At 43.3% G+C, this 27,287-nt stretch overlaps 2 protein-coding genes across 7 annotated transcripts in view; one reads left to right on the forward strand and one right to left on the reverse strand.

Moving 5' to 3' along the window:
* DMTF1 (cyclin D binding myb like transcription factor 1) overlaps positions 1 to 2,827 on the forward strand; it is a 44,388-nt gene extending 41,561 nt beyond the window's left edge. For 4 of the 5 annotated variants that reach the window (XM_030822026.1, XM_030822027.1, XM_030822030.1 and 1 more), the window contains one exon: positions 202 to 2,827. In XM_030822026.1, coding sequence (XP_030677886.1) covers positions 202 to 864 — 663 coding nt within the window. In that variant the 3' untranslated portion in view covers positions 865 to 2,827. The remainder of the gene's footprint in view (positions 1 to 201) is intronic. The other variant, XM_030822029.1, reaches the window with a different exon arrangement.
* Positions 2,658 to 27,287, reverse strand: TMEM243 (transmembrane protein 243). 2 transcript variants are annotated; one of them, XM_003252331.4, is made up of 5 exons: positions 27,058 to 27,287; positions 26,115 to 26,407; positions 5,531 to 5,581; positions 4,462 to 4,566; positions 2,658 to 3,277 (listed from the first exon to the last, which is right to left on the reverse strand). In XM_003252331.4, exons 2-5 carry the CDS (start codon positions 26,190 to 26,192, stop codon positions 3,155 to 3,157), a joined length of 357 nt encoding a protein of 118 aa, XP_003252379.1. In that variant the 5' UTR covers positions 26,193 to 26,407; positions 27,058 to 27,287; the 3' UTR covers positions 2,658 to 3,154. The 2 variants fall into 2 exon arrangements, with proteins under 2 accessions (XP_003252379.1, XP_012365897.1); XM_012510443.2 differs by having other exon boundaries at positions 3,190 to 4,566; positions 27,058 to 27,278.

Raw genomic sequence — 27,287 nt, forward strand, 5'->3', positions numbered from 1 at the left:
TCCCTTCTCTTTATGTAAGATGGCTATACATGAGAATAGGGACAGTAGAATAACAAAGGCCCTAGCAAGTAAAGGACAGGGGTTCTAGAAAAATAGTGATAAAAGTATTTACGGTTCCAGAGGTAAGAGATGTGGGGGGAGATAGGGAGGTACCCCCATAAATGTCATTTGATTTACAACAGGTTCTTTAATGTTTTATAGCCAGAACATTTGTTGAACACAAGTGATAATGTTACAGTGCAGTGTCACACACCAAGAGTCATCATTCAGACTGTTGCCACAGAGGACATCACTTCTTCCATATCCCAAGCAGAACTGACAGTAGATAGTGATATTCAGTCATCTGATTTTCCTGAGCCTCCAGATGCCCTAGAAGCAGACACTTTCCCAGATGAAATTCATCACCCTAAGATGACTGTGGAGCCATCATTTAATGATGCTCATGTATCCAAATTCAGTGACCAAAATAGCACAGAACTGATGAATAGTGTTATGGTCAGAACAGAAGAAGAAATCTCTGACACCGACCTTAAACAAGAGGAATCGCCCTCTGATTTAGCCCGTGCTTACGTTACCGAGGTAAGTTGTACTTTAAGAACAACTGAATGGGTTATTGCCTTGAGCCTCAAACCTGCAGTTGGGGAAACTTTTTTCTTTAGACTCATGAAATTAAGCTCAAACCCCTACCTCACACCTCACAAGCAGTGTTGTTGCTGGCAGAAATGGACAGGCAGTGATCCTGTGGCAGTCAGGAAGAATAAGAAAACCATGTTCTATCTTCACAGTTCCTCACTAAAACTTTTCCCTCTTTACCTACAATACATTGAAAAATGTTTGTTAGAACCCATAGAAGCATTTTCCTGAGAGTAGTTAGTAATCTTCGTGGTTCAGCCTGGGAACATCATCCTACACTGTAACAGCATTGTTTCTTCTGTTATATTCAGCTGACCTATAACTGACCTAGTCCTTATGAGTTCATCTTTTGTTAAAGGTATGTTAGATTGTGAGGTCATCTTTTGTCCCTGTGAGATCTTAACTTTTTATTTTATATTCTGATTTTTAAATGGGTTATATTTAAGTCTAACCTATACATGCCTATACGTGGGATTTTAAGGAAAACTAGTAAGGAATATGAGTCAATCTCTTTTTTTTTTTTAAATGTTATTTAGGGTTTAGAGTCTCCCACTATAGAAGAACAAGTTGATCAAACAATTGATGATGAAACAATACTTATCGTTCCTTCACCACATGGCTTTATCCAGGCATCTGATGTTATAGATACTGAATCTGTCTTGCCTTTGACAACACTAACAGGTACTGTAATATAATACTTACTAGGTGCCTGATAAATTTTAGATGGAAAAAATCAGACATTTAATTCACTTGTTTCAGTCTTTCTTGATCCAATAAGCTACTAGTCCTGTTAACTTCTACACTGTTGCAGAATACCTTAAATTCTTGACATGGATTAGAGAATATATACATTTAAGACTAACTTGAAACTCATTACAGATCCCATACTCCAACATCATCAGGAAGAATCAAATATCATTGGATCATCCTTGGACAGTCCTGTTTCAGAAGATTCAAAGGATGTAGAAGATTTGGTAAACTGTCATTAGAATAATTCTTAGAAATAGGCAGTTCAAGCAAAGAAGCCACACTGTTAATTACAACATCGTCAAAGAAATAGGAGCAACCCCCAAGAGGCTTAATTTACCAATTTAAATAGCCACAGTGCTTAAGCCACACACATTGTTGCTGCTATGACTTTTTACCTCCTTTAAACATCATCTGAGGTTGAGTTTTATGAGAGTATGTAGTTGACTGGAGGCTGGGAGTTTTAAGCATAAATCCCTATGTTTAATGTTACATGGGAATAAGGAATTTCATTCACTTCAGCCACTAAGAAAAGTTTACAGCCACTAAGAAAAGTTTAGAATCACGAAAGCTTAACTGCTGTGGTTTAAAGTACAGTTTCTCTAAAGATCAGACATGGCACTGTCTTCTCTCAAGTAAGCCTGGTTGTAGTTCAGATGAGTCATTTCAACATGGTCTAGAGCTTACCAGTGATCTTCTGATCTTCAAGAAGACTAAGTTTGAGACTTGACCAGCATACAAGTACAGAGACCTAGGAGGTGGTCTTGTGGTGGTTACATTTGGTTAACCCATTGCTGGCAGTGGGAGCTGATTTAGGCAGGGTAAAAAGGAAAGCATTAAAAGTTAAAATTCACTACAGGTTTTTTGTTACTTTTAAAGGGAATATGGATAAGCATAGTAACAAAACCCACCAGAATCTAAGCAGTTTTCACCCCCTCAGAAACCACTGTCATTAGTTTACAAAGTTAGCACTTTGAAGTAAAACTAAATGAGGAAGGAAGTAATGTTACCTATCCTTGATACCATGACCATTTATTAGATGTTTTGCTATATAAATTACCGAGAGAATAGTTTGTCATCCACTTAGTATGTTAGCTGGTGGGGTACATATAACCTCTCATCTCAGGCAATTTTAAAAAAACAGTATTTGCTTCTATAACAAAAGGAAACAAATCTAAGAATCATTCCTATACTACAGAAGGGTTAAGGCAAGGTAACCTTTTGGGCTTTTTAATGAATATGACCCCTACAGAAAAGTCAAGAAAAAAAAAAAAAAACCTTGTATAAATTATTTTATTTATTATTGTAATTAGATCTTCACAAAGTTGTCTTTTCACTGTCTGTTTTGTCAACGTGAAATTAAATTGTAGTTATAAGCAAAAGTTGGTTGCCTAGGGAACAATTGTATATTCAGTTTAACAGAAATAAAAGAATATTTGTCTTAAAATGCAAGATTTGTTTTTACATAGCCTTTTGCCATACAGTTATAAAAATTTCATTTCAAAAGTGAAATTTTTTTGTGCTGTTTTAGCTTTAAGGGTTGGAATGTTTAGGTGCAACATCAGCTCCTTAAAGAAAAAGCAAAGGCTCCTTAAAGAAAAAGCAAAGTGATCTAGGATATGTCTCCCTTGCAAGAGGGAATTAACATTTACAATTAACATGAAAATCATGTATCAGACTTCTGCAGGAGATTCTTCAGCATATCTTATCCAAAAATTACTCACTGTCCTAACGTATCATTTTGAAGAGTCCTGGTAAGTACTTCTTGGCAGCCTCACCTTCCCACATCGTGGAAGTACAAGTTTGCACATATACACAACATGATGATAGAAAATATGATATAGTAAATTAGCTTTCTAAATTTCGGTTCTAAGTCTCCTTGTCGATACCAGTAGATCTAAAAGAAGAAGAATTAAAGTTTATAAACAATTAAAATTTAAAGTATAACATTTTCTCTACCAATTTCAAATTTCATTAGTATTTGTTTATTCCCCCAAATGAGACAGACATTCTCCATATATTCTGAGGTCTCTACATTCCTGAGACCAGTGCAGCCAGAATTTAATTCTTACTCTGAGTTTCCACATCCAAGATCATACTTATTCCTACTTTCTCAGTTTACTTTCCTCTATATTCACACCTGTATACTCCACCAGTCATCTGGCAAGCTATCCAAGAACATGTATCTGGGCATACTACTTAACAGGAAAGGAAGACAACATTTAGACTCGTATGATTCATACAATTGGTTCAGACTGCAAAACAGGGCTTCCATAATATATTTGGATTAAACTAATTCATTGTTAGTCACTTTAGGCTTCAAGCTAGGGGAACAGGAAAGCTCCCAAAGTGGGATGGGCTAGTTCTTTTTCGGGTCATGGGAGTATATAGCAGGATCAGTGAATTAGAACACTTGGAGATGTCTCCTGGTTTAATTTTAACTCAGATAAGCAAATTACCATTAATTGTTTTTTCTTTTGATTCTGCCTCTAAAGGAACATGAAACAATGTAGCCAACTAATGAATGATTGAACACTGAGAAGCCACCACCATCTTTGTTTCTTTACCATAAAAGAAACATTTGCAGTAAATCAAACATTTTTACAACAACTGCAGCTTTAGATTTCCGAGGAGGTTTTGGTGTTAATACCTCCACTGTGGGAGACAAACATGTAGATTAAACTAAACTAATTTTGTAATAATTAGAATTAAATCCAGAGTGCTCTATCTCTTCCCTTAGCAGTAACTGGCATTTCCCAAAGTCTGTTGGCCCTTATATAGTCCTTGAGTGAAGATGAATTAAGTGAATTAAAATCTTTGGCCACCTACGTCTTCCCACTAATTCTTTTTTTTTTTTTAGCTATCAAGGGAGTGGAATTTCTCTTTGGGGTTACAACTTTGGGATTTAGGAGAAAAGGAGAAGACTCAGATTTTACTGAGAATTCTAACGTACTTTTAGGGGGAGGATGAGGATATAATTAAGAGATACCCTTTTGTATAGACCCAAGGCTGAAAATTTTTGTCCTGTGCATTGCAACTTAAACCCTCAAGAACACTGTTTAAATTCTCAACAGTACTTACAAGTATGCAGGCAGTAATACTACTCAAAGAGATGCAGACAGCAAAGAATATATTCAACGGTTTTGGAGGTAGTTGAGGGAAAACAAAAGCACTTATCAGCGTTACCTGTATGAAGAGAAATTATGTAAGGCCTTAATAGTAATTCCAAGACTTGGTAATTACCAAGTGGAGACTAGGCAACAGTACTACAAAATGCTTCATGTTATAAAATTACATCTGCCACCAAGTTTGCTTTCTAGAACGTTAATACAGTAATTATAAATATGTTCGAGTTATTTTAGTACTTCCTCCTTTTCCAACCTTTCCCTTACTTATAAAAGGAGAGAAAACATCAGTAATACTAGCTGATCCCAAAATAACTTCATTAACTAAACCTCACTCCCAGGATTAATGATTCTGCTGGAAAAAGTTCTAGCCATTTTGTTATTTTAAATATTTCCAGCAAAATGAATACAATCAAAGCTGATTTTGCTATAACATTATGAAACACACTGAAAGACTTCTAATATTGTGTAGTTCTATTTCTAACAGATGCAGCATTATATGCAATCTTTTCATTAAGAAAGCCATGGAAAAAAATTCTCTTTAATGTGCCAGAAAAATGTCAAACTATGGAAAATACAGCTTTTAAAAATTTTGTGATAGCTCCCAGATGTATACTGTATGCAGGATGTATACAGTAAAACTACACTGTGACCAAATCTTTTAAAACTTGACCAAAGGGTAATGGATATGTTCTTTAGGAACAAAATTAATAGAAATGGGGAATTATGGTAGATGACAGAAGGAAGTGGCTACTAGCCACTGACATTTTTACAAATTTACTAGGCAAAACATGGTAAACTCAATTATCTTAAAACCAAGTTGTCTGACTTGCACCATTTCAGGTATTCAACCTGGGGGTGGGGCAGAATTAAATTAGCTACTCCAATTAGCAACTGCAATTTGTGGTAATAAAATTAAAAAGCACTTATTTAACTTTTTTTTTTTGGAAAGTTAACCATAATTGATAAAAGTTTTCAAAACTTTGGCTAAGAGCCTGGGTGAGGCACAAAATGAGGATACTTACTAGAATCAATAAGGATGTTAAGCTGCCAACAACTAAATTGATGATTCGATCCTGAAAGAGAAATGAATTTTTAAGCCATATGACTTGGATCCATGTTACCTTCAGTATAATACAATGCAAGGCATTTGGATGGTTTATAATAAAGAAACCCAAGATCCAGTCCTTCTCTGAGCTTTACACATAAAACTACCAGACAAAGCAAAGTGTACTGAGACATAAGACTGGAAAATGTACTTTGGGAAAATGGCCAGCTGGGGAAGGTTTCTTGAAGGGACAGAACATTTATATTAGAGTCTTGATTGGGTAGTATCAAATGGGGAAGGGAGGCTTACAAATAATGCATGTGCTGCTGAGGATAGCATGAGCCAAAGGAGAAGGACAGGCACCACGGGAATGGCCAGGCCAGAGCATTGGTTAAAAGTATCAGGAACCAGACTAGATGTAGAGTACTATGATGTGTCTGGAACTATATTTGTAATACAGCTTAGGTATCCTTGTCTAGTCTAAAAATAGATGCTACTGTTAAAAGGGATGGGTCCTAGAGTGCCAAGGCTTGGCACTTGCAATCTTAAAAGACCATCCAGTCCAGTAGTTTTTCCAAGTTATTTAATAGTGAAAGGCTTTAGTATATAAACAAAATCTTGGTTGAATGAAGAACCTACCTACTGAGCTTTCTTGTCATTCCCATCCCACCCCAACCAACAAAGAATGTTTGAAAAACTGATCCAATCCTAATTTTAGAGGTTAAAGTAAATTTAGGCCCAGTGTGGTTAAATTATTTTCTAAGACTCATATAGCAAGTTAAAAGCAATTTTGAAACCAGAGATTCCTAAATCCAGGTCACTGGTTAGAAGTAGTTTCAGGTACTACTAAAAAGGTAAAGTATGATAGTGACATGCAGTCTTATTTCTGAGAAGTCAAAGCTGAGTCTTTAATGAATCGTCTTAAATGTTGTTTTGATAATGGTCTGAGCAGAGAACGGCAGGATATGGAACATGCCGTCAATAAACAAAACCTCAGAGATGGGAAGGGCACAGGAACAATCACAGAGCAGCAACTGAATTCTCATTTCCAAGTAGTTGGCTTTTAAAGATAACCCAGAAGTTAAGAGTCAGGCAAAATTGGGAGGGAAAGAGTAAGAAAGCCAAGTATTGGATGTGTGTGATCTAACCAAGGACAAATCACAACTCTCCAGACCAAGGCCACTGCAACTGAAAGGTTACAGAACAAAAGAAACTGGACTTCAGCCACACTGTAACTCCAGAGGACTCAGAAGAGATCTTACCACGACCTCAGCTAGAGAAGCCTACGCAGCACACAGGAGCCTGAACTGAGGACCACTTGTTAGGAAAGGGACCCAGGGACAAGTCACCGCTCACTTTAACTTCTTCCCATATGGGACAAATAAGTATGTATTTAACATAAAATGTGTAGAGAGACAAAATCCATGGGAGCCCCACTGTTTCTGAGAAGCAAGAATATCTGCTGCTGAGCGCCAGGGATTTCCAAAACGAAGCACTGCATACCTCACAACAGCTCCCACCAATAGAAGTCAAGCCAAGATATCACTAATTGCCAAATGACACACAGCAAGTTGCCTACCAGGATCAAAGTAGGAGAAAAATAATGGTAAGAGGATATTAACTATGCCAAGCACATTCACCAATCCCCTTCTTAAAAATTCTGGGATGAAATGGTAATATGACTGTTTCACAAGTAGCAAAACAGGTTCAGGGAAACTGAGAACTCTCCCAAGATCTCAATACCATTAAGTGATAAAGACAAGATTCAGTGCCAGGCCTCCTTTCCCCATTTATGCTTGTCACCCAAAGAACAACCTAGAGTGCTAATGCTGGTCTAGACAAAGATGGCAAGTGGCAGATGACACCTCAAAAAGCCTATTAGCAAAGTACTACACTATGTGCTTATCTTTCAAGAATGAAGATTTCCTCATAGGTGACTTTGTTCCACATTGTTGAATTTCTCCATATAACTGATTTTAATCATCCTGATGAAAATATATCTAAACTTTAATGAATACTTTCCTGCCTACCTTTTAGATAGTCACGGAACAGAATTCCAACTGATTTTCATGAAGATCAGTTATTGTTATAATGTATAATGTATTGGTCCCCTCTGAGATTTCCAAGATGGGATGAACTATTTAGGACATGGCAGAAGTGTTTCTCAGAATATTTTCTTTCTCCAAGCCAAGGCCTTCTGCTATCAACATAACCATGCATTTAGGTATGCAGAGTTAACTTCAGAAGCCCTCCTACTTCTAATGCTCTCTGTTTTAAACTTGCTACTCAAAGTGTAGTCTATGAACCAGCACATCGGCCTCACCTGAGAGACCTGCAAGAAATGCAGAATCTTAGGCCTCACTTGAGACCAAATGAATCAGAATCTGCATTTTAACAGCATCTGGTAATTTATGTGCACATTTAAAATGGAGAGGCTGTGCTCTAAAGTTTAGTCTAAAGCCATTTTTAAATATTAAGTTCAAATCACAGGGTAGAGCTCCTTCCCTGGGCCTAGAGATTATTTTTCAGGGTTTTAGCAGCTCTTCTAGCTCCCAATCTCCAAAGAGGATAATAAGAATAATTAAATAGCTAGTTAATTAACACTTCAAAGGACAGTTCGGGAAATACATGCTCCAAATTGGAGCTAGAGTACATGGAGAAAAGTATTACATTTAAACTTTGCTGTTTATGGAATAAATTGAAACTCAGATTATTTCTACTTCTACAGCTAGTCTCTATTAACTCAATTATTTCTCACAGAAACTAGCTCTGTCTCCTCCCCAGTTTTATTTTCACTCTAGTTCTACATACCATAACTTGTCTCTCCTACCAGAATTTTAAACCTTGTACTGTGGCTTATTTTCACTCCACAGGGAAGCTTGACAGGACAAAGGATGGAAATTAGCCTGGATCCTTGCCTGCTGAGAGGACAGGATACAGATTTAGGATTTCCTTCCCAGAGACAAAATATTCTGCAACAGGTTTAGAGATAGTCTGAATTCATATATACATGAACATAAAAGACAGATATTGTGTGCATACATACATGTGTATATATATAGTTGAGATTTCACCTATATCATCTTTTAAGTCATATATTTATGCATTTAAACATTATCTACTATAATTCAGATGCAAATACAAAAGTGAATAAAAACATCTCTACCTTCCAGAAGTTTACACTATCCAGAGTTCAGGAGGGGCACTAAGAAGACAGAAAGTGAGCTATCTTTGGGCAGTCAAAGAGAGACCAGAGAAGTCAAAACCCTGAGGAAGGCTAGCAGATGAAAAGGAAAGGAAAAGATGGTTCACGAAAGGAATTCCACAAAGACCCATGGGAGAACAAAAGCATTGCTGTTACAAAAAAGCAGTGGGACAAATGGAGATTGTTGATTTCATGAGAGCTGAGAGGAAAGGAGCTGGAATGCAATGCACAGTGAAAAGCCTGGGCCTGACGGATTCATGTCTTTGTCTTCCTTTAGAATGAGGAAGGAGAAAAAGATGGAGGTATATGCAACTGGTTTGTATCTGGAATGGTGGAAAGCAAGTAAGGAATATGTTATCTCCATTTACCAATGGGTAACTAGGTTCCAGAAGACTGACTTGCCAAAGGTCACACAGCTAGGTAATGGCAAAAAAATCTATCCAATGCTGTTCGCAAGACAAGTGTAATGAGCAGTTCAAAAGGTCTAACAGTCCTTAAACTAATAAATACGGACCTTAACACAGTCTAGAAACCAAGGTTCTCATCTCATTCTGCCACTAGCTAGCTTTGTAACCTCAAAAGGATTCCTTAACCCATTTGACTCTATCAAATGAGAAGACTGGGCTAAATGATACCTGGTCCCTTTCAGTTCTTACACTTTATGGTTCTGAATCACCAGACTGCACTTGGGCCAGAGAAGGACTAATCCCCTACTGATTAAAAGGCAGAGAACCCCTATACTTGCCTGGTCAGTCATTAGCCAGCATCTGCTAGACAGACAAACTCAAATGATCAGGTGGTAACAATGGCCCTGGGAGGAAACTGGCAATAACATCCCAAATAACCAAAAGCTAGCTCTGCCCTCAGCTCCTCAGCTCCCTGGAAATATCCTGGTTCTAAACAGTTTGGAATGCTTACAAGTGACATTGTATTCAGCCTTCCATTTCCATGGCAATGTTTTGCCTACTTCCAAAATGAATTTCAAGGGCATGTGCTACTATAATAAAACCCTAACCTAACTAACCAACAATAAAAAGACCAAGACAAAATTTCTAAAAGGCTTTGGGGAATGGGGTTGGAGGGGGAAGCTAAAGAATTTACAAAGGCCAGGCATGGTGGCTCACACCTGTAATCTCAGCACGTTGGGAGGCCAAGGTGGGAGGATCATTTGAGTTCAGGGATTCAAGACCAACCTGGGAAAAATACTGAGGCCTTTTATCTACAAAAGAATATAAAAATTATCTGGGTTTGATGACACGTGCCTGTAGTCCCAGCTACTTGGGAGGCTGAGGTGGGAGGATCACTTGAGCCCAGGAGGTCAAGGGTGCAGTGAGCAAGGATCACGCCACTGCACTCCAGCCTGGATAGAATGAGAATCTTAAAAAAAAAAAAAAAAAAAAAAAAAAAAAAAAAAAAAAAACTTGTCTTAAAAAACATTTTCATTTAAACACAAATGTTTGTATGAAGATGTCTGACAGCCAAGTGGGAAGTACAACAGAATTTTAAGTTCTAACTAATAATAAAAGTAAGCATACTGGATAATTAGAGTCGAAATTGTCCTGGCTCCAAAAAGAATTTGTCCCATGAGTCAGGACAAATCTAGGGACACAGAAAATATAGATAATTCATACACAATCATTTCTTATATTGGTCCATAAAAAAATCCCAAAGGCATAATGTCAACTCATTTCCCAAAAAAGCAAGCTCTGGCATGGTTAAAATGCTACTCCCAATTTTGACTACTCATCTGTATTAGTTTCCACACTGCTGATAAAGACATATCCAAAACCGGGTAGTTTGTAAAGAAAAAGAGATTTAATGGACTCACAGTTCCACATAGCTGAGGTAGCCTCACAATCATGGCGTACAGTGATAGGCACATCTTACATGATGGCAGGCAAGAGAGAAAATGAGAGCCAAGCAAAAGGGGAAACCCCTTATAAAATCATCAGATCTCACGAGACTTATTCACTACCACGAGAACAGCATGGGGGAAACCACCCCCATGATTCAATCATCTCCCACCGGGCCCCTCCCACAACACATGGGAATTATGGGAGCTACAATTCAGGAGGAGATTTGGGTGGAAACACAGCCAAACCATATAATTTCATCCCTGGCCCCTCCCAAATCTCATGTCCTCACATTTCAAAACCAATCATGCCTTTGCAACAGTCCCCCAAAGTCTTAACTCATTTCAGCATTAACTCAAAAGTCCACAGTCCAAAGTCTCATCTGAGACAAGTCCACCTATGAGTCTGTAAAATCAAAAGCAAGTTAGTTACTTCCTAGATACAATGGGGGTACAGGCATTGGGTAAATACACACATTCCAAATCAGAAAAACTGGCCAAAACAAAGGGGCTACAAGCCCCATGCAAATCAAAAAACCAGCAGGACAGTCAATTTTTAAAGCTCCAATGTCTCACATCTAGGTCATGCTGATACAAGAGGTAGGTTCCCCTGGTCTTGGGTGGCTCCGCCCCTGTGGCTTTGCAGGGTACAGCCTCCCTCCCAGCTGCTTTTACAGGCTGGCCTTGAGTGTCTGCTGCTTTTCCAGGCACATGGAGCAAGTTTCGGTGAATCTACCATTCTGACATCTGGAGGATGGTGGCCTTCTCACAGCTCCACTAGGCAATGCCCCATGGGGACTCTGTATGGGAGCTTCAACCCCACATTTCCCTTCCATGCTGCCCTAGCAGAGGTTCTCCATGAGGGCCCTGGCCCTGCAGCAACCTCTGCCTGGACATCCAGGTGTTTCCGTATGTCCTCTGAAATCTAGGCAAAGGTTCCCAAACCTCAATTCTTGACTTCTGCGCACCCGCAGACCCAACACCACATAGAAGTTGCCACGTGCAGTTCTGAAGTCATGGCCTGAGCTGTACTTTGGCCCCTTTTAGCCATGGCTAGAGCTGCTGGGACACATAGCACCAAGTCCCTAAGCTGCATACAGCAGGGGGGGGCCTGGGCCCAGCCCACAAAACCATTTTTTCCTCTTAGGCCTCTAGGCCTGTGATGGGAGGGGCTGCCTCAAAGGTCTCTGACATGCCCTGGAGACATTTTCCCCATTGTCTTGGGGATTAACATTTGGCTTCTCATTACTTATGCAAATTTCCACAGCTGACTTAGATTTCTCCTCAGGAATTTTTTTTTTCTATTGCATTGTCAGGCTGCAAATTTTCTCCTCAGGAATTTTTTTTTCTACTGCATTGTCAGGCTGCAAATTTTCCAAACTTTTATGCTCTGTTTCCCTTTTAAAGCTTAATGCTTTTAACAGCACCTAAGTCACCTCTTGAATGCTTTGCTGCTTAAAAATTTCTTCTGCCAGATACCCTAACTCATCTCCCCCAAGTTCAAAGTTCCACAAATCTCTAGGGCTGGGGCAAAGTGCCACCAGTCTCTTTGCTAAAACATAACAAGAGTCACTTTTACTCCAGTTCCCAACAAGTTCTTCATCTCCATCTGAGACCACCTCAGCGTGAACCTTATTGTCCATATCACTATCAACATTTGGTCAAAACCATTCAACAAGTCTCTAAGAAGGAAGCTTTCCCACATCTTCTGTCTTGTGAGCCCTTCCAAGTCTTTAGGAAGTTCCAAACTTTTCCTATCTTCTTCTGAGCCCTCCAAACTATTCCAACCTGCCTGTTACCCAGTTCCAAAGGCGCTTCCACATACTCGGGTATCTTCACAGCAGCACCCCATTCCTGGTACCAATTTATGTATTAGTCCGTTTTCACACTGCTGATAAAGACATACCTGAGACTGGGTAATTTATAAAGAAAAAGAGGTTTAATGGACTCAGTTTCAAGTGGCAGAAGGCAAAAGGTACGTCTTACATGGTGGCAGGCAAGACAGAAAATGACAGCCAAGCGAAAGGGGCTTCCCCTTATAAAATCATCAGATCTCATGAGACTTATTCACTACCAGAAAAACAGTAGGGGAGAAACTGCCCATATGATTCAATTATCTCCCACCGGGTCCCTCCCACAACACATGGGAATTATGGGAGCTAAAATTCAAGATGACATTTGGGTGAGGACACAGCCAAACCATATCATCATCCTTCAGAACTCAACACTATCAACTTCACTGTAAATCCTTTCTGGACACCACCCTGAGCACCTCCCCTCAGAGCACCCACATCACTTTGCTCAGTCTTTACACTTAACTGCATCAAAATGTATTGCTTGTGTCCCACACTGGCAGTTAACAGTGGGAAAGACAGTCTACAAGAAGTCCCCCTTACTGGCGGGGAATACACTCCAAGACCACCAGTGGATGCCTGAAACCACAAATAGTACCAAACCCTATACATACTGTTTTTTCAGTCATAACAGAGATGGCTACTAAGTATGACTAACGGGCAGGTAGCATTTACTGGACAAAGGGATGATTCACGTCCCCAGCAGGAGCAGGACAGAATGAGAGTTAATCGTATTACATAGAACAGTGTACAGTTTAAAACTTACAAATTATTTCTAAAGTTTTCCATTTAATATTTTTGGACCACAGCTGACCACAGGTAACTGAAGCCTAGAAAAGTGAAGCTGTGGATTAGTGGGAACTACTACACTTGTTTTCCTTCTTGACAGTGTGGCACGCTGTAAGTACTCAATGAATGTTCGTTAAACGAAAGACTCAAAGCAGAAATGGCCAACAGTATTTTCTTTAGAATGTTTCTCACCAGTAGAGACCATTCATCTCATCTTACCACTTATCTGGGGCCTGGCCTATCGATAGGAACATAATGTGCCTCACTGCTGCAGGGCAGGCCTGCAACAGCACCACGGAAGCTGTGGCCTGTTCCTGCAGACCAAGAGGTCACGGTCTGCCAGCCACAAAGGTGCAACACCCTAACAGATACCTCCCAGGCTAGGCTCTGTTGTTCCCAAAGAAATATCAATGGTGAACAGTGGGGATCTCTGAGGTCCAGGTTTTCCTGAGTAGAAGCCCAGTTACTTTCTGCTAGGGCAGGACCAAGCACTGATTTATAAGGCATCACAACTCTGAACTCCAGCTGACAAATTAATCCTTCAGCAATGCTCCCCAACACTCCCAGAGAGGGGCAAGGCAAAACAGAGAAAAGTCCTTGCAGAAAAGCAAAAGCCTGGATGGACAATGCCATGAAGACATTCCCTACTACATTCTTGAGGGAGAAGGCAGGGTAGAGGGTGGAGGAAGATTGAGAACTCCATTTTTGGTGTCACTTCTAAACTTTCTTTGTGATTCCACAAAAGTCTTTCTCCTCAGACAGCATCACAGGGAGTCTTATAGACCCACATCCCTTACCAGGTGCTCAATCCTATTTCCAGGTTAGACCTCACACCTGCAAGTGTCCTCCTCTGTCAGACATCCTACCCCTGGAAGCTGTTCCACATGAGCAAACTGCATCCTAATAGAGCTCATGCCCCTGTGTACTCAGCCGGGGCTCGTGAGACTTATTCACTACCACAAGAACAGTATGGGGGAAACCACCCCCATGATTCAATCATCTCCTACCGGGTCCCTCTCACAACACATAGGAATTATGGGAGCTACAATTCAGGAGGAGATTTGGGTAGAGATAACAGCCAAACCATATAATTTCTCCCTGGCCCCTCCCAAATCTCATGTCCTCACATTTCAAAACCAATCGTGTCTTTGCAACAGTCCCTAAAGTCTTAACTCATTTCAGCATTAACTCAAAAGTCCACAGTCTGAAGTCTCATCTGAGACAAGTCCACCTATAAGTCTGTAAAATCAAAAGCAAGTTAGTTACTTCCTAGATACAATGAGAGTATGGGCATTGGGTAAATACACACATTACAAAATCAGAAAAACTGGCCAAAACAAAGGGGCTACAGGCCCCATGCAAATCCAAAAACCAGCAGGGCAGTCAATTTTTTATTTTTATTATTATTATTATTATTATTATTATTTTTGAGACAAGAGTCTCGCTCTGTCGCCCAGGCTGGAGTGCAGTAGCGCAATCTCGGCTCACTGCAAGCTCCGCCTCCTGGGTTCACGCCATTCTCCTGCCTCAGCCTCTCCAAATAGCTGGGACTACAGGCACCCGCCACCACACCCGGCTAATTTTTTGTATTTTTAGTAGAGACAGGGTTTCACCGTGGTCTCGATCTCCTGACCTCGTGATCCGCCCGCCTCGGCCTCCCAAAGTGCTGGGATTACAAGCGTGAGCCACCACGCCCGGCCTAGGGCAGTCAATTTTTAAAGCTCCAATGTCTCATATCCAGATCATGTTGATGCAAGAGGTAGGTTCCCATGGTTTGGGGCGGCTCTGCCCCTGTGCTTTGCAGGGTACAGTTCTGAAACTTTCTTTGAAAACCCAGCTCCAGGTCACCCCCAAACCTCCAACCACGTCTAGATACCAGCAATAGGCCTTGCTCTGAAGTCTTTAAGCTGTCCTAACTACATACGTCAGTTTACTCCTCTGTCTCTTCCTCTACCTTAGAAGGTCTGGGAAGGTAAGGACCATGCCTTCCTTGTTCACTGTTGAATTTTGGGCCACCATATATGGCTATATAGCTGAAGTTCAGCCCAATGTTGCACTTTCCAAGTTTTGCACCCTGGCATCAGCCTGCATCCACCCAGAGGCAACAGCACATTTTTCTAATTCAGACAAAGCCAAGCCACATGTTTATGAGGGCTCCCACTACCCAGGGTGTAAATACCCTTCTGATTGTACAAAGGTGCCACCGTATGGCTAGGTGATGGCCCTGGCCATATCCCTCTGCCAACCACGATGGCTAGCAGGACAGATAATATTAGTTGAAATAACACACTAACTGGGCTTACTACAAATTCATGTTTTCTATCCTCACCTGGGCCTTCACTGTATTTCCATGGCCTCTTATTTTGGGTGGACTGCCCCTGCTTCTCTCCGGGAAGTGGTTTGAAGCTCCAGCTCTCCTCAGGTTCCCAGTCCTACCCTTGAAGCCTTTACATCCATTCTCACACTACTAGAAAGAACTACCTGAGACTGGGTAATTTATAAAGAAAAGGGTTTAACTGAATAACAGTTCCACATGGCTGGGGAGACCTCAGGAAACTTACAATCATGGTGGAATGTGAAGGGGAAGCAAGCCACATATTACATGGCTGCATGAGGGGGTGGGAAAGTGTGGGAATGAGAGAAACTGGGGAGAAGAGGTTGAGAGGGGGAAAGAAGAGGGGAAGAGAGGTGGGAGAGAGAGAGAGACATAGTGAAAGAGTGAGACAGTAAGAGTGAGAGTGAAAGAGTGAGAGAGACAGAGACAGTGAGAGAGACAGTGAGACAGAGAGACAGTGAGACACAGAGAGAGACAGTGAGACACAGAGAGAGACAGTGAGACACAGAGAGAGACAGTGAGACACTGAGAGACAGTGAGACACTGAGAGACAGTGAGACACTGAGAGAGACAGCGAGACAGCGAGAGACAGCGAGACAGCGAGAGAGACAGCGAGAGACAGCGAGACAGCGAGAGAGACAGCGAGAGAGACAGCGAGAGAGACAGCGAGAGACAGCGAGAGAGACAGAGAGAGAGACAGAGAGAGAGACAGAGAGAGAGACAGCGAGAGACAGCGAGAGACAGCGAGAGACAGCGAGAGACAGCGAGAGTGAGTGAGTGACAGAGTGAGAGCGAAAGCGAGAGACAGCGAGAGAGGGCGGGAGAGCGGGAGAGCGGGAGAGCGAGAGACAGTGAGAGAGCGAGAGACAGTGAGAGAGCGAGAGACAGTGAGAGAGCGAGAGACAGTGAGAGAGCGAGACAGAGAGCGAGACAGTGAGAGAGCTAGAGACAGTGAGAGAGTGAGAGACGGTGAGAGAGACAGAGACAGAGAGGACAGTGAAACAGAGGAGGGGGGACAGAGAGGAGGGGGAGGGGGGACAGAGAGAGCGAGAGATAGGAAAGGGAGGGGGGACAGAGAGAGAGAGGAGGGGGAGGGGGGACAGAGAGAGACAGAGGAGGGGGAGGAAGGGACAGAGAGAGAGACAGGGGAAGGGGGACAGATGGGGAGGGCGGGGGGGGGAGCGCGCAGGAGCAGGGAACTGCCACATGCATTTAAACCATCTGATGTCATGAGAACTCGTTCATGAGACAGCACTGGAGGATGGTGCTAAACCATTAGAAACTGCCCCCATGACCCGATCACGTCCCTCCCTGCCCCTCAACATGTGGAGGTTACAATTTGACATGAGATTTGGGTAAGGACACAGCTAAACCATATCATTCAGCCCCTGGGCCCTCCAAAACCTCATGTCCTTCTCACATTTCAAAACCAATCATGCCTTCCCAACAGTCCCCCCAAAGTCTTAACTCATTCCAGCATTAACTCAAAAGTCCAAGTCCAAAGTCTCATCTGAGACAAGGCAAGTCCCTTCCACCTATGAGCCTGTAAAATCAAAAACAAGTTAGTTACTTCCAAGATACAATGGGGATTACAGGCATTGAGTAAACAGACCCATTCTAAAAGGGAGAAAATCAGCCAAAATGAAGGGGCTACAGGCCCCACGCAAGTCTAAAACCCAGCAGGGCAGTCATTAAGTCTTAAAGCTCCAAAATAACCTCCTTTGGCTCCATGTCTCACATCTAGGCCACACTAATGCAAGGAGTGGGCTCCTAAGGCCTTGAGCAACTCCACCCCTGTGGTTCTGCAGGGTACAGCCCCCACAGCTGCTTTCACAGGCTGGCGCTGAGTGTGTGTGGCTTTTCCAGGCATATGCAATCCATAATGGCTCCCCCTTGCAGCAGACTTCTGGACATCCCAGCATTTCCATACATCCTCTGAAATCTAGGCGGAGGCTCCCAAACTCTTGCCTTCTGTGCACCCACAGACCCAACACCACGTGGAAGCCACCAAGGTTTGGGGCTTGGACCCTCTTAAGCAACAGCTCAAGCTATATCTTGGCCCCCCTTTTAGCCACAGCTGGAGCTGGAGCAGCTGTGACACAGGGCACTGGGGCCCAGGACCTGACCCACAAAACCATTTTTCCCTGACAGGCCTCTGGGCCTGTAGTGTGGGGGCTGCTGTGAAGATCTCTGAAATTCCCTGGGGACATTTTCCCCATTGTCTTAGCTATTAACATTCAGCTCCTCAACTGCATCTCATTACTGGGCCATGAGAAATAGCAGCCCGACCCTCAGTTTGGTCTAGGAACAGTACCTCCTGGCACTTTGTTCTTCCTTTTATAAAAGGCTGAATCCCATTTTATACTCATCACTTACCCTCCCTACCCACGCGTTCCTCAGGTCACTGAAGACAGTGATTATCTTCTCTTGGGATGGGGAAAGAGCAAGGCAACACATTCAGCATGTATTAAATGCCCAAAGGGTGCTACTTCCTACCATTGTTTACCTGGACTGAGTGATTCACACCCTTGAGCCACATCCTACAATTTTGCCTCCAAAGTTCTGCATTTCTCAAGCAAACTTAAGGGTCCCAATACCATAAATAAAAGTTTGATTCTCAGAAATGACTTTGCTTCTCTTCTTCCAAATCACAGCAGACAGCTTCTCACCATGAAAGCTGTGTAAGTGGCCTAGTCAGAAGCCTAAGGGGCCAGAAAAAAGCATAACGAGAGGATGCAAAATGTGGAAGAAGGTTTATTTTGAGCCCAGCTGAATAAAGAAACCTCAGGCCCTGTGTCCAGGGATTTAATATGGGTCCCTCAGAGCAGCATGGCTCTGACTATACAGGAGCTTCCCCTTGCACTGTCACTAGAGACAACCAGAGGTATAGCAGCCACACAGGTGGAGACATTTTGTCTCACTGGCTAACTCTAGGATGCAGTGAATTATGACCCATAGGTACTACTGCTCTGAGACTTCCCAAAGCAACACCAGACTTTGAACAGTGCCAAGAGCACGGGAGGTGCAAGAGAAAGCATTTATGAGAATTCAGGCACACCCATCCTTTACAACTTTTACACTCGATTCTCTCTCAAACACATGACCTCCACTGCTACATGTGGACCTGTTTTTTAAAAGTTACAACTTTTAAGCCTTAGTTTTCATATTTGTACAATGTCTACCATGTGAAGTCGTAATAAGGATTAGAAGAGAATATATAGAAAGCCCCTACAAGAGAGTATCTGACATTCAGTAGAGGGTCAGTAAATGGCAGCTAATATGGTATTTGCACTATTTATAGCATGTCTAAGGGTGAATCTTACCAATGAGAGATCAGGCTCCTCAGAGCTGAGAGAGAGCTGACTGGCCTCACACCCTGGCCCCAATTTCTATGGCAGCCCCAATTTCAAATGCATTCTACCATTCTCACAGGGACACCGAGGTTTATCCACCCATATGTCCCCTTCAGCAACTCAGAAAATATGGTCACTATGGCCATACATAGCCTATGAGCCAATTATAAGAAAAAAGTGACTCAATTCAGTAAGCAAAGGATATTACCAAAGACCAGCAAAAATCACATCCAGAGAAAACTCAGTAGACCATCAGCTTCTGAGAGACCAGACCTCAGTTTAAGTTTTTTTTTTAATACAATATTGTATTTACTACTGGCCTCTGCTACATACAGCTTAGCAGAAAGAAAAAGAAAGAGAAAAATGATTTTAATTGCATGAGAGCTTGAAGCACCACTTCCTGTTTTGATATCTAGCATATCCAGGTTTCTAAACAGTCCCTGCCTCCTACTGTGAGCTCAGAATGTCCCAAAAATGTAGGTTACTTTTTGATAACGCTAAATTCTCATTTTGCTTAAAACTTAATATACATGAAATCAAGAACTCGGTAAGCCATTGTCCCTAGGGCTAAAAAGGCTACAAAAATGAGGAAACTGGCACCTACCATTAAAGAAGAGCTTATTCTATAGTTAGGAGGCAAGACCTACATGAGTCCCTCACAGCACAAGGAGTAAGTGCCAGGGGACATCTTTGACAGCCAGGCTCACAGAAGGAAAGTGAGAAGAGACTGGATTACAGGGAAGGTTCTAAAGTAGGGAATCAGACTGAGCAGAATTCAGATATTTAGAGAAGAGAGGACACAGCAGAAAGGAGAACAGCATTTATGAAGAGCAAAGAGGCAGCTAAAAGAAAGGGGTCCATGGAGAGGTATTAGCCTGGACTGGGCTTACACAGAGCAAGAGTAAGGCCAGTGCATCTCAACCCTTTCTGTGCACCAGCATCCCCTGAGGACCTTCCAGAAATACCAGTGCCTGGGCCCCACACCCAGAGATTACAGTCCACTGATCTAGGGGTGGAAGAGATAAAACTTACATAGAGTACTAAAGAAAAAGTGATGGCATTTATTTTTCCTAATTACTTTTCTAGCACACACACAAAAAGGCAAAGTTGTTTTGGCAGGCTGAATGAGAGGAGAGAAGAGAACTGTTTCACCTTTGGGTGCCTAACCCTCCTTTGAGAGAAATGGCTGTGCTTGATCACCTAGAAGCTCTATCTAGAAGAAATAAACTAAAGCCTGCACTCCTTAGAGCACAGCATTGGTAGCTCTAAGACAGAGGAAGGGGCTGCTGGCACAGACCCAGCTATCTTAATCATAGCTTTATTCTTTTTCTCTTCTTTGCATTTTTTAAAATTATTTTATTACCATCCCTACTGAGCCTTGTTCTTAAATAAGCGACAACAAAAATGGCATGAAGTAGCAACTCTAATCTTACATGAGTATTTGCAGAGGCCAAATGCTCCAAGTTTGAATTGCTTGACTAACACTAATCATAAAAAGCCCTTGCTTTTCACCATCTTTGTTTTCCTTTTTATTGGGGGGAGGGGGATAAAGGAAGATACTTTTGTCTTTGGAACCAAAGATCTGAGCCTCAGAGCCCACTAAACTTGCCCCCTCCACAGAGGGCCTCCCTCTCACTATGGTATCTACTGAGGAATTCAGTGTATGTACCTTCTCCCCAAATCATTGACTTTATATATCACATCCAAGAAGGAATAAAGGAGAAAGAACTGTCACCACCCTTCTTAGAGGATGAGTCACTTATTTTGTGATCAGTGACCACCCACAGAGTGGGCTGATCTAGAAACTGGTTTGCACTACATGGCACCAAGTGGAGAGTGTTCATCCTTTTCCCATTTGCCCTAGCTATGGGATGCTGCTTTGCTTTCTCCAGAGAAAACCATTCTCTCCCTCTCCTCCTAGTTTCACCAGTCTAGATGGACTGAAACTGACTTCAGATGATACCACAACCAGCTAACAAGTCGAGATCAAGACTGACTCACAAGCCCTGAGAATAATTTAGTGCTCTTCTAACACAAGACAGTGGGAAAGACTGTCCAAACTGTGTACCAAAGCTTGTACTAAAGCAAACTTTTAAAGATAGTTGTGGGCAGAAGAGGGGAGAACATTTCCAGGTTTTAATTTACCCTAGGGGACAGGATGGGAGGGAAAAGCAGAGGAAGGCGATTCATTGAACCATGTTTCCCAAAGTATATTCTGTAGAAACTTATCTAGTGAATGCTCTAGGGAGCTGGAGGTAAGAATTGAGTAAGGCATTGTGCTAGGGCTAAAAAGGCCACACCACCTAAACAGTTTATAAAGTGCTACTCATCCACCCTCACCAACTAGAGTCACAATGAAAATTGGCATATTAAAGCTTCCAAAGTCCCACAATAAAGAAAAATGTTTCACAAACTTGGTTATAGAATCATCATAACATTTCAGCTGCTTTAAAACTAAGCTGTCTGAAATGGTTGGGTATCCCTTATCCAAAATGCTTGGGACCAGAAGTGTTTCTGATTTCAGATTTTTTTTCGGGCTTTGGAATATTTACATATACATAATGAGATCTTGGGGTGGGACACAAGTCTAAGCACAAAATTTGTTTCATATACACCTTACACACATAGCCTGGAAGGCAAGTTTTATATTTTTAAAATTTTTGTGCATGAAATGAAGTTTGTGTTAAGTACTTTTGTGTGGAAATTCCCACTTGCAGCATCAAGTCAGTGCTCAAAAAGTTTTGGATTTTGGAGCATTTCGAATTTTGGATTTGGGACATCAGCCTGTACTAGCCATATGTGGTTACTGGGCACCTGAAACATGGCTAGCGTGAATTCAGATGGGCTGTTAATGTAAAATACATACTGGATTTCAAAGGCTTCACACAAAAAAATTGTAAAAGTATCTCAGTTTCTTTTTTGTTTGAGATAGAGTCTTGTTCTGTCACCCAGGCTGGAGTTCAGTGGTGCGAGCCTGCAGCTGGGACCACAGGTGGGTGCCCCCATGCCCAGCTAATTTTGTGTGTGTGTGTGTGACAGGATCTCATTTTGTTGCCCAGGCTGGTTTCAAAATCCTGAGCTCAAGTGATTCTCCCACCTCAGCCTCCCGAAGTGCTGGGATTACAGGCCTGAGCCACCATGCCTAGTTAAAAAATTTTTTGTAAATATTGATTATATGTTGAAATTATAGTATTAATATTTTGGAAATAAGGGGTTAAATAATTAATATTTCACTTGTTTCTTTATACTTTTTCATATGGCTACTAAGAAATGTAAATTACATATATGGCTGCTCACATCATATTTCTACTGGACAGCACTCTTTTAGAAAATGCTAAGCCATAACACAGGCTTGGAAACTTCAGATATTTCTTATCATCTTGGTATCTGTGCCATATTTTTCACCTGAAAGAGAAGTACTATAGCACAAAACTTGGGAATGGTTTAAAAAAGATGTAAAAAGCATCTGGGCATTCAAACTAGGATTCATAAGATAGCCAACCTAACATGAAAATTCCATAGGTATTAAGGAATGAGGTCTATGTTTCTTACAAAAGATGAACACCTTTCCTTTTTTGTCAATAATCCCTAGGACAGGCACGATGGCTCACGCTTATAATCCCAGAACTTTGAGAGGCTGAGGTGGGAGGATCGCTTGAGGCCACGAGTTTGGGACCAGCCTGAGCAATATAGGAAGCCCCATCTCTACAACAAATTAAAAAGGGCCAGGCGTGGTGGCTCACACCTGTAATACCAGCACTTTGGGAGGCCGAGGCGGGCAGATCACGAGGTCAGGAGATCGAGACCATCCTAGCTAACACGGTGAAACCCCCGTCTCTACTAAAAATACAAAAAAATTAGCCAGGTGTGGTGGCAGGTGCCTGTAGTCCCAGCTGCTCGGGAAGCTGAGGCAGGAGAATGGCGTGAACCTGGGAGGCGGAGCTTGCAGGGAGGCGGAGCTTGCAGTGAGCCGAGATTACACCACTGCACTCCAGCCTGGGCAACAGAGCGAGACTCCGTCTCAAAAAAAAAAAAAAAAAAAAAAAAAAAAAGTTAGCCAGGCTTGGTAGAAGGCGCCTATAGTCCCAGCTACTCAGGAAGCTGAAGTAGGGGAATCGCTTGAGCCCAGGAGGTCAAGACTGCAGTGAGCCGTAATCAGGCCACTGCACTCCGATGTGAGTGACAAAGTGAGACCCTGCCTCAAAGACAAAAAAATCCCTTAGATATTTACGGAACAATAGAGAACTGTTTCACTTTGCCTTTCTCTCCATGACTATGCCTGTAAAGCTATTCCTAAATAGGAATAAATTAGAATGAACAATTCTCATGCTAAAGATTGAATAAATCTGAGATTTCAGTAACTGAAATCACTATGGGCACTCAGCACACATAAAGGCAAAAAAAAGTTCCTTCAGGGATTCCCCAAGAGGGTGCTGCTCAAGGCCAACTTAGTTATATATTAATAGTCATTGTTCTATAATAGATTTCATTATCTCACACTCACCTCACGACTTGGGGCAAACCACTTCAACCCCTATATTCTGTGAAAGGGCAACAGGTATGCAGATGTCTGGAGTGCTTTGAGAAGCAAAAACTCCCTAATTAACTGATTTCACTATTCAACTCATGAAAGGGAGTTGGTGAAGCATTACCAGAGGAAACTACTTGTATGACTGAACACGTAACTCTCTCTGAGGGTTCCACTTCATTAGTTGTATAACAGAAATAAGAGCACCCATCTGACAAAGGAATTTGATGATCAAACAAGGTAAAGCTGAATGCCCACCATGTTGCCTGGCACTCAAGAAACACAAACATACTCTAGATTCTGCTCTTTGAGCTTCAGTTCTTTTTGCCTTAGAGTTTGCACCTAAAGTTGAGAGGCTGTGTCAGTTCTCATAAAGGAAGTAAGATTACAAAATGCACAGGAAACCACCTGTGAGACTAGGATAGGAACTGGGCTCTTACTCTTTCTCGATGTTCTCAGAACTTATAGTTCACTAACAGCAACTTTCCACTGTGAAGTGGCTATTGTGTCGTTTCCTGGCATGTAAAACAGCAAGCTGCAGACACCCACACACAAGAGCAAGTGATGGGTTTCTCAGTGTCCCCAGGACCCTGCTCTAGCAGTTGCTGTCCTCTGTGGAAATGGCTCCACTGTAATGTGTCCTACCCTTTCACTATTGAGGCTCCATTCCTGAGCCTTACCCTCCTCAGGCCCTCAAATCTTCACTTGCTGTGAACACATATGGAGGCCTCTCCTCTCTCACATGTGGCATCTCCATTTATAAGATACATGTTTTCTCCCACTTCAGACCAGGGGTCTCTCTCCCTTCTCCATTCTGTAGAATTTATCTATGTCCAATCACCCTGTCAACTTCACAGAGGGAGCTAAAGGGAGAAATTTTGAGAGATCAGGAATTAATATATATTAACTTTTTTCTCTGAATAGCCGAAGCTATTATTACAATGCCCTAAGATTTCCTGAATAATCCCAGTGCGATATATTCTTGTAGTAAGTAAGTACGCAATAAAAGATACGTTTGGAATAGTAAAGTTCTTGAATGGGTTTCAAATGGATCATGGGCAATGGGAAACTTAAATCATTGGACGTTTTGGCCCAAGCTGTTCAGAAAACATCAATATTTCTAAGTGTCTGCATAAATGGACAAGTCCATTACCAAGTCATCTACCTCTATAATTACAAGAGCTATGAGTTAAAAGAGGTCAAAGGTCTGGATCACCCAGAACCCCAATCTATGTGCTGAAGCACGCTGGGGAGGCACTCTCTTAGCTCTTGGGACAGATGGACAAATTTCCCATACAAAAGCAACCAGTTCTTGTCCGTACCCTAACATGTCCGTGTCGTAGCACTGATCCAACCACATCACATTTGTCTACATTTTTTTCTCCACCTGACAGGGTTCCTTGGCCCCTCAGGGCCAAGTACATAATGCTCAATAACATTTGCCTAAGATGGAACATCTACTGGAGGAGGTGTGCGTCTCAAATCAGGAGCACTGTGGGCTGGGATTACACAAAGCCACAAGATGAACAAGGTGCATCTTCCCGGAGATCGAGTTTAAAACGCTTTCATATTAAAACATTTTGAGAAGAGAAAGTAAAATCCACGTGGAGTTTAAAAAATAAAGTCCTGTGGCAGCCTCATAGCTTCCAAATTCAGGGCTATTCCCCAGACTGCCAGGTGTACCAGTTCCCTATCCTGTCTGCTGGAGGGCTCCTGCCAAAACTAAGAAATCCCGGAAGCTCTGGACTCTACACGTGCATTACCTTTCCAGAGCTGAAAGCACTTGATCAGAGATCAAAGATCACCAATGCCACTTTTTTTTTTCTTCCTTCTTTTAGGCCAGTCAAGTGAAGCAGGGAGATTGGAGAAGGAACAAAGAAATCTGTAACGGGCTGTGATCAATTAGTTGTCAACACCACTGCACTGGGACCAGCCAACCAATGCCACTTTTAGGTGAAAAAATAAACCAGGCAGATCTTGCCCAAACTACTCAGAAAGTTAATGCTTACGATAGAAAAAGATCTCTCCTCAATTGTTGGCCCAGGACATCACATAATTAATCCTTTTTAAAAGGTGTTATACATTTTAAAGCCTAGAATAATGTGCGATAGCCTGTTTGGGTTCAGGGACCCTTTGATCACTTCCTGGAATGGAAGCCATCATTCAAGAACCCCTCACCTCAAGCCTCTCCCCTTTCCTGGCTTGGCTGCTTCACTGCTCAGCAATGAACCCTTAAGAGTTCTATGTAAACAGGAATCAGAAGCACCCCTTTCGGGTCTCTTAGTAAGCTTTGGGCGCACACCTGAAGCCTCTGGAGGGTCAGTACTCCTGCTGGAGGGTGCAGCTGTACAACCACTAAATCAACCTCCCCTCCGGAGGGGGTTCCGCACTCCCCAGAAGGGCTTCCAACAACCCCGAACTTTCTGAACTTTTCTCCACGCCAGCCTTCAAGGCTCTTAGCCAACCATAACCCAAAGCAAGCGACGATTGGCCGGGCAAACATCTTGAGAGGGAAGCCGGACTGCAAAACCAGCTTCCTCCCTAAAAGTGCTTTTAGGAGCCGCAGAAGGACGCAGCCCGGACTCGGCGGGAGGGCAGGCGGCAGACACACCCCCATCCCAGTCTGGAGTCACAATACGCACTCACCTTGGCGGACGTCTCCCCAAACAGAGGTCTGTTGTCCAGGCCACTGGTGCCGTAGGTTCTGGTAGCAAAGTCCTCCATTTTGGGGTTTCTTCACTTTCCCCAAGCCACTTAAAAGCAAGCCAGCATGACCTCCCGAGGTCTCAGGTCCACGACTGCAAGCCTCCTCCTCACGGCTCCCGCATAGCCGAACCCGAGTGGTCGGGGAAGCGCTGGCGCCGGGGATGGGTGGGGGCTCACACGCAGGGAACGCGAGCGCTCCGCCCCGGCCCCGCGCACCTCCTCATCTTGAGCAGCTGCCGCAGGAAGTGAAAGGAAACAAACACTGCGTGGCGGACTCTCAGCGGGACGCCCCCGCCCGGGCAGCTCCCACTTCCTCAAATCTCAGCCCTCGGCGCCGCGTGGCTCTCCGCCCCTCCGGGCCCCCAAGGCAGCGCCGCCCGCCGCTCGCTCCCGGCTGCGGTTAACACAGCAAATCGCAGTCCCCTCGCCCCAGGAGTTACTCCCACGCGTCGGCCCCCATTTTTTACACAATAATTTCCCATGTTTTCCCAATTTTCTACGGTGAGCACGTATTCCTTCATGTTCAAGGGAGAAAAAGTTTTCTTGGAAGAACGCATTGAGAACCCCTCGCCTAGCCCACTCCGTCTCCCCCCACTAAGTTCCCCAGCGGCGGCGGGAGGAGTGAAGTTGCCGGAGCACAGCCCAGCGCTCCGCACACCCCTCCCGCAGGGTGGCGGGTTCAGGTCGCTGCCGTGGCCGACCCAAGCAACTTGGATCCCCTCTCATGTGTTGCATCTACCCCAGGGCCCGCGTGCTCGTCGCATCTCCCGCCGCTGCTCTCCCCGCCCTCTCTGCCGGAACCGCAGCAGGAGTACAGTCTAGGCACAGCGAGAGGGAGAATCCAGCCTCGGCCCTGCCCATATTGGTCCCGCGCCCGCCAAACCTCGGCATCCCCTAGGCGCTCGCACGCTGGGGGGCCGTGGCCGCGCCGGGGAGAGCGGGCCCTGGGTCCACACCCCCGCCGGGATCCGGTGCCGCGGCCCAGGGACGCGGGCCAGATGCGTGGGGGAGGAATCGCGCGGTCCCTGGCGCAGCGCTGCGGTGATCACCTCTCGGCTCCCTCTCAGGTCCCCCGACCCGGACCCGCTGCCTCCGTCGCAAGTCGGCCCTCCC

Source organism: Nomascus leucogenys, chromosome 11 (assembly GCF_006542625.1).
Source record: "Nomascus leucogenys isolate Asia chromosome 11, Asia_NLE_v1, whole genome shotgun sequence".
NCBI lineage: Eukaryota > Metazoa > Chordata > Mammalia > Primates > Hylobatidae > Nomascus > Nomascus leucogenys.

Excerpts from the sequence above, each read along its gene's own strand:
- TMEM243 (XM_012510443.2), bottom strand. The coding sequence starts at position 26,192 with ATGGAGGACTTTGCTACCAGAACCTACGGCACCAGTGGCCTGGACAAC. Across the intron at positions 5,582-26,114 it reads TTGGGGAGACGTCCGCCAAG|GATCGAATCATCAATTTAGT; the intron begins GTGAGTGCGTAT and ends TTTCTCTTTCAG. Across the intron at positions 4,567-5,530 it reads TAACATCCTTATTGATTCTA|GTAACGCTGATAAGTGCTTT; the intron begins GTAAGTATCCTC and ends CTCTTCATACAG.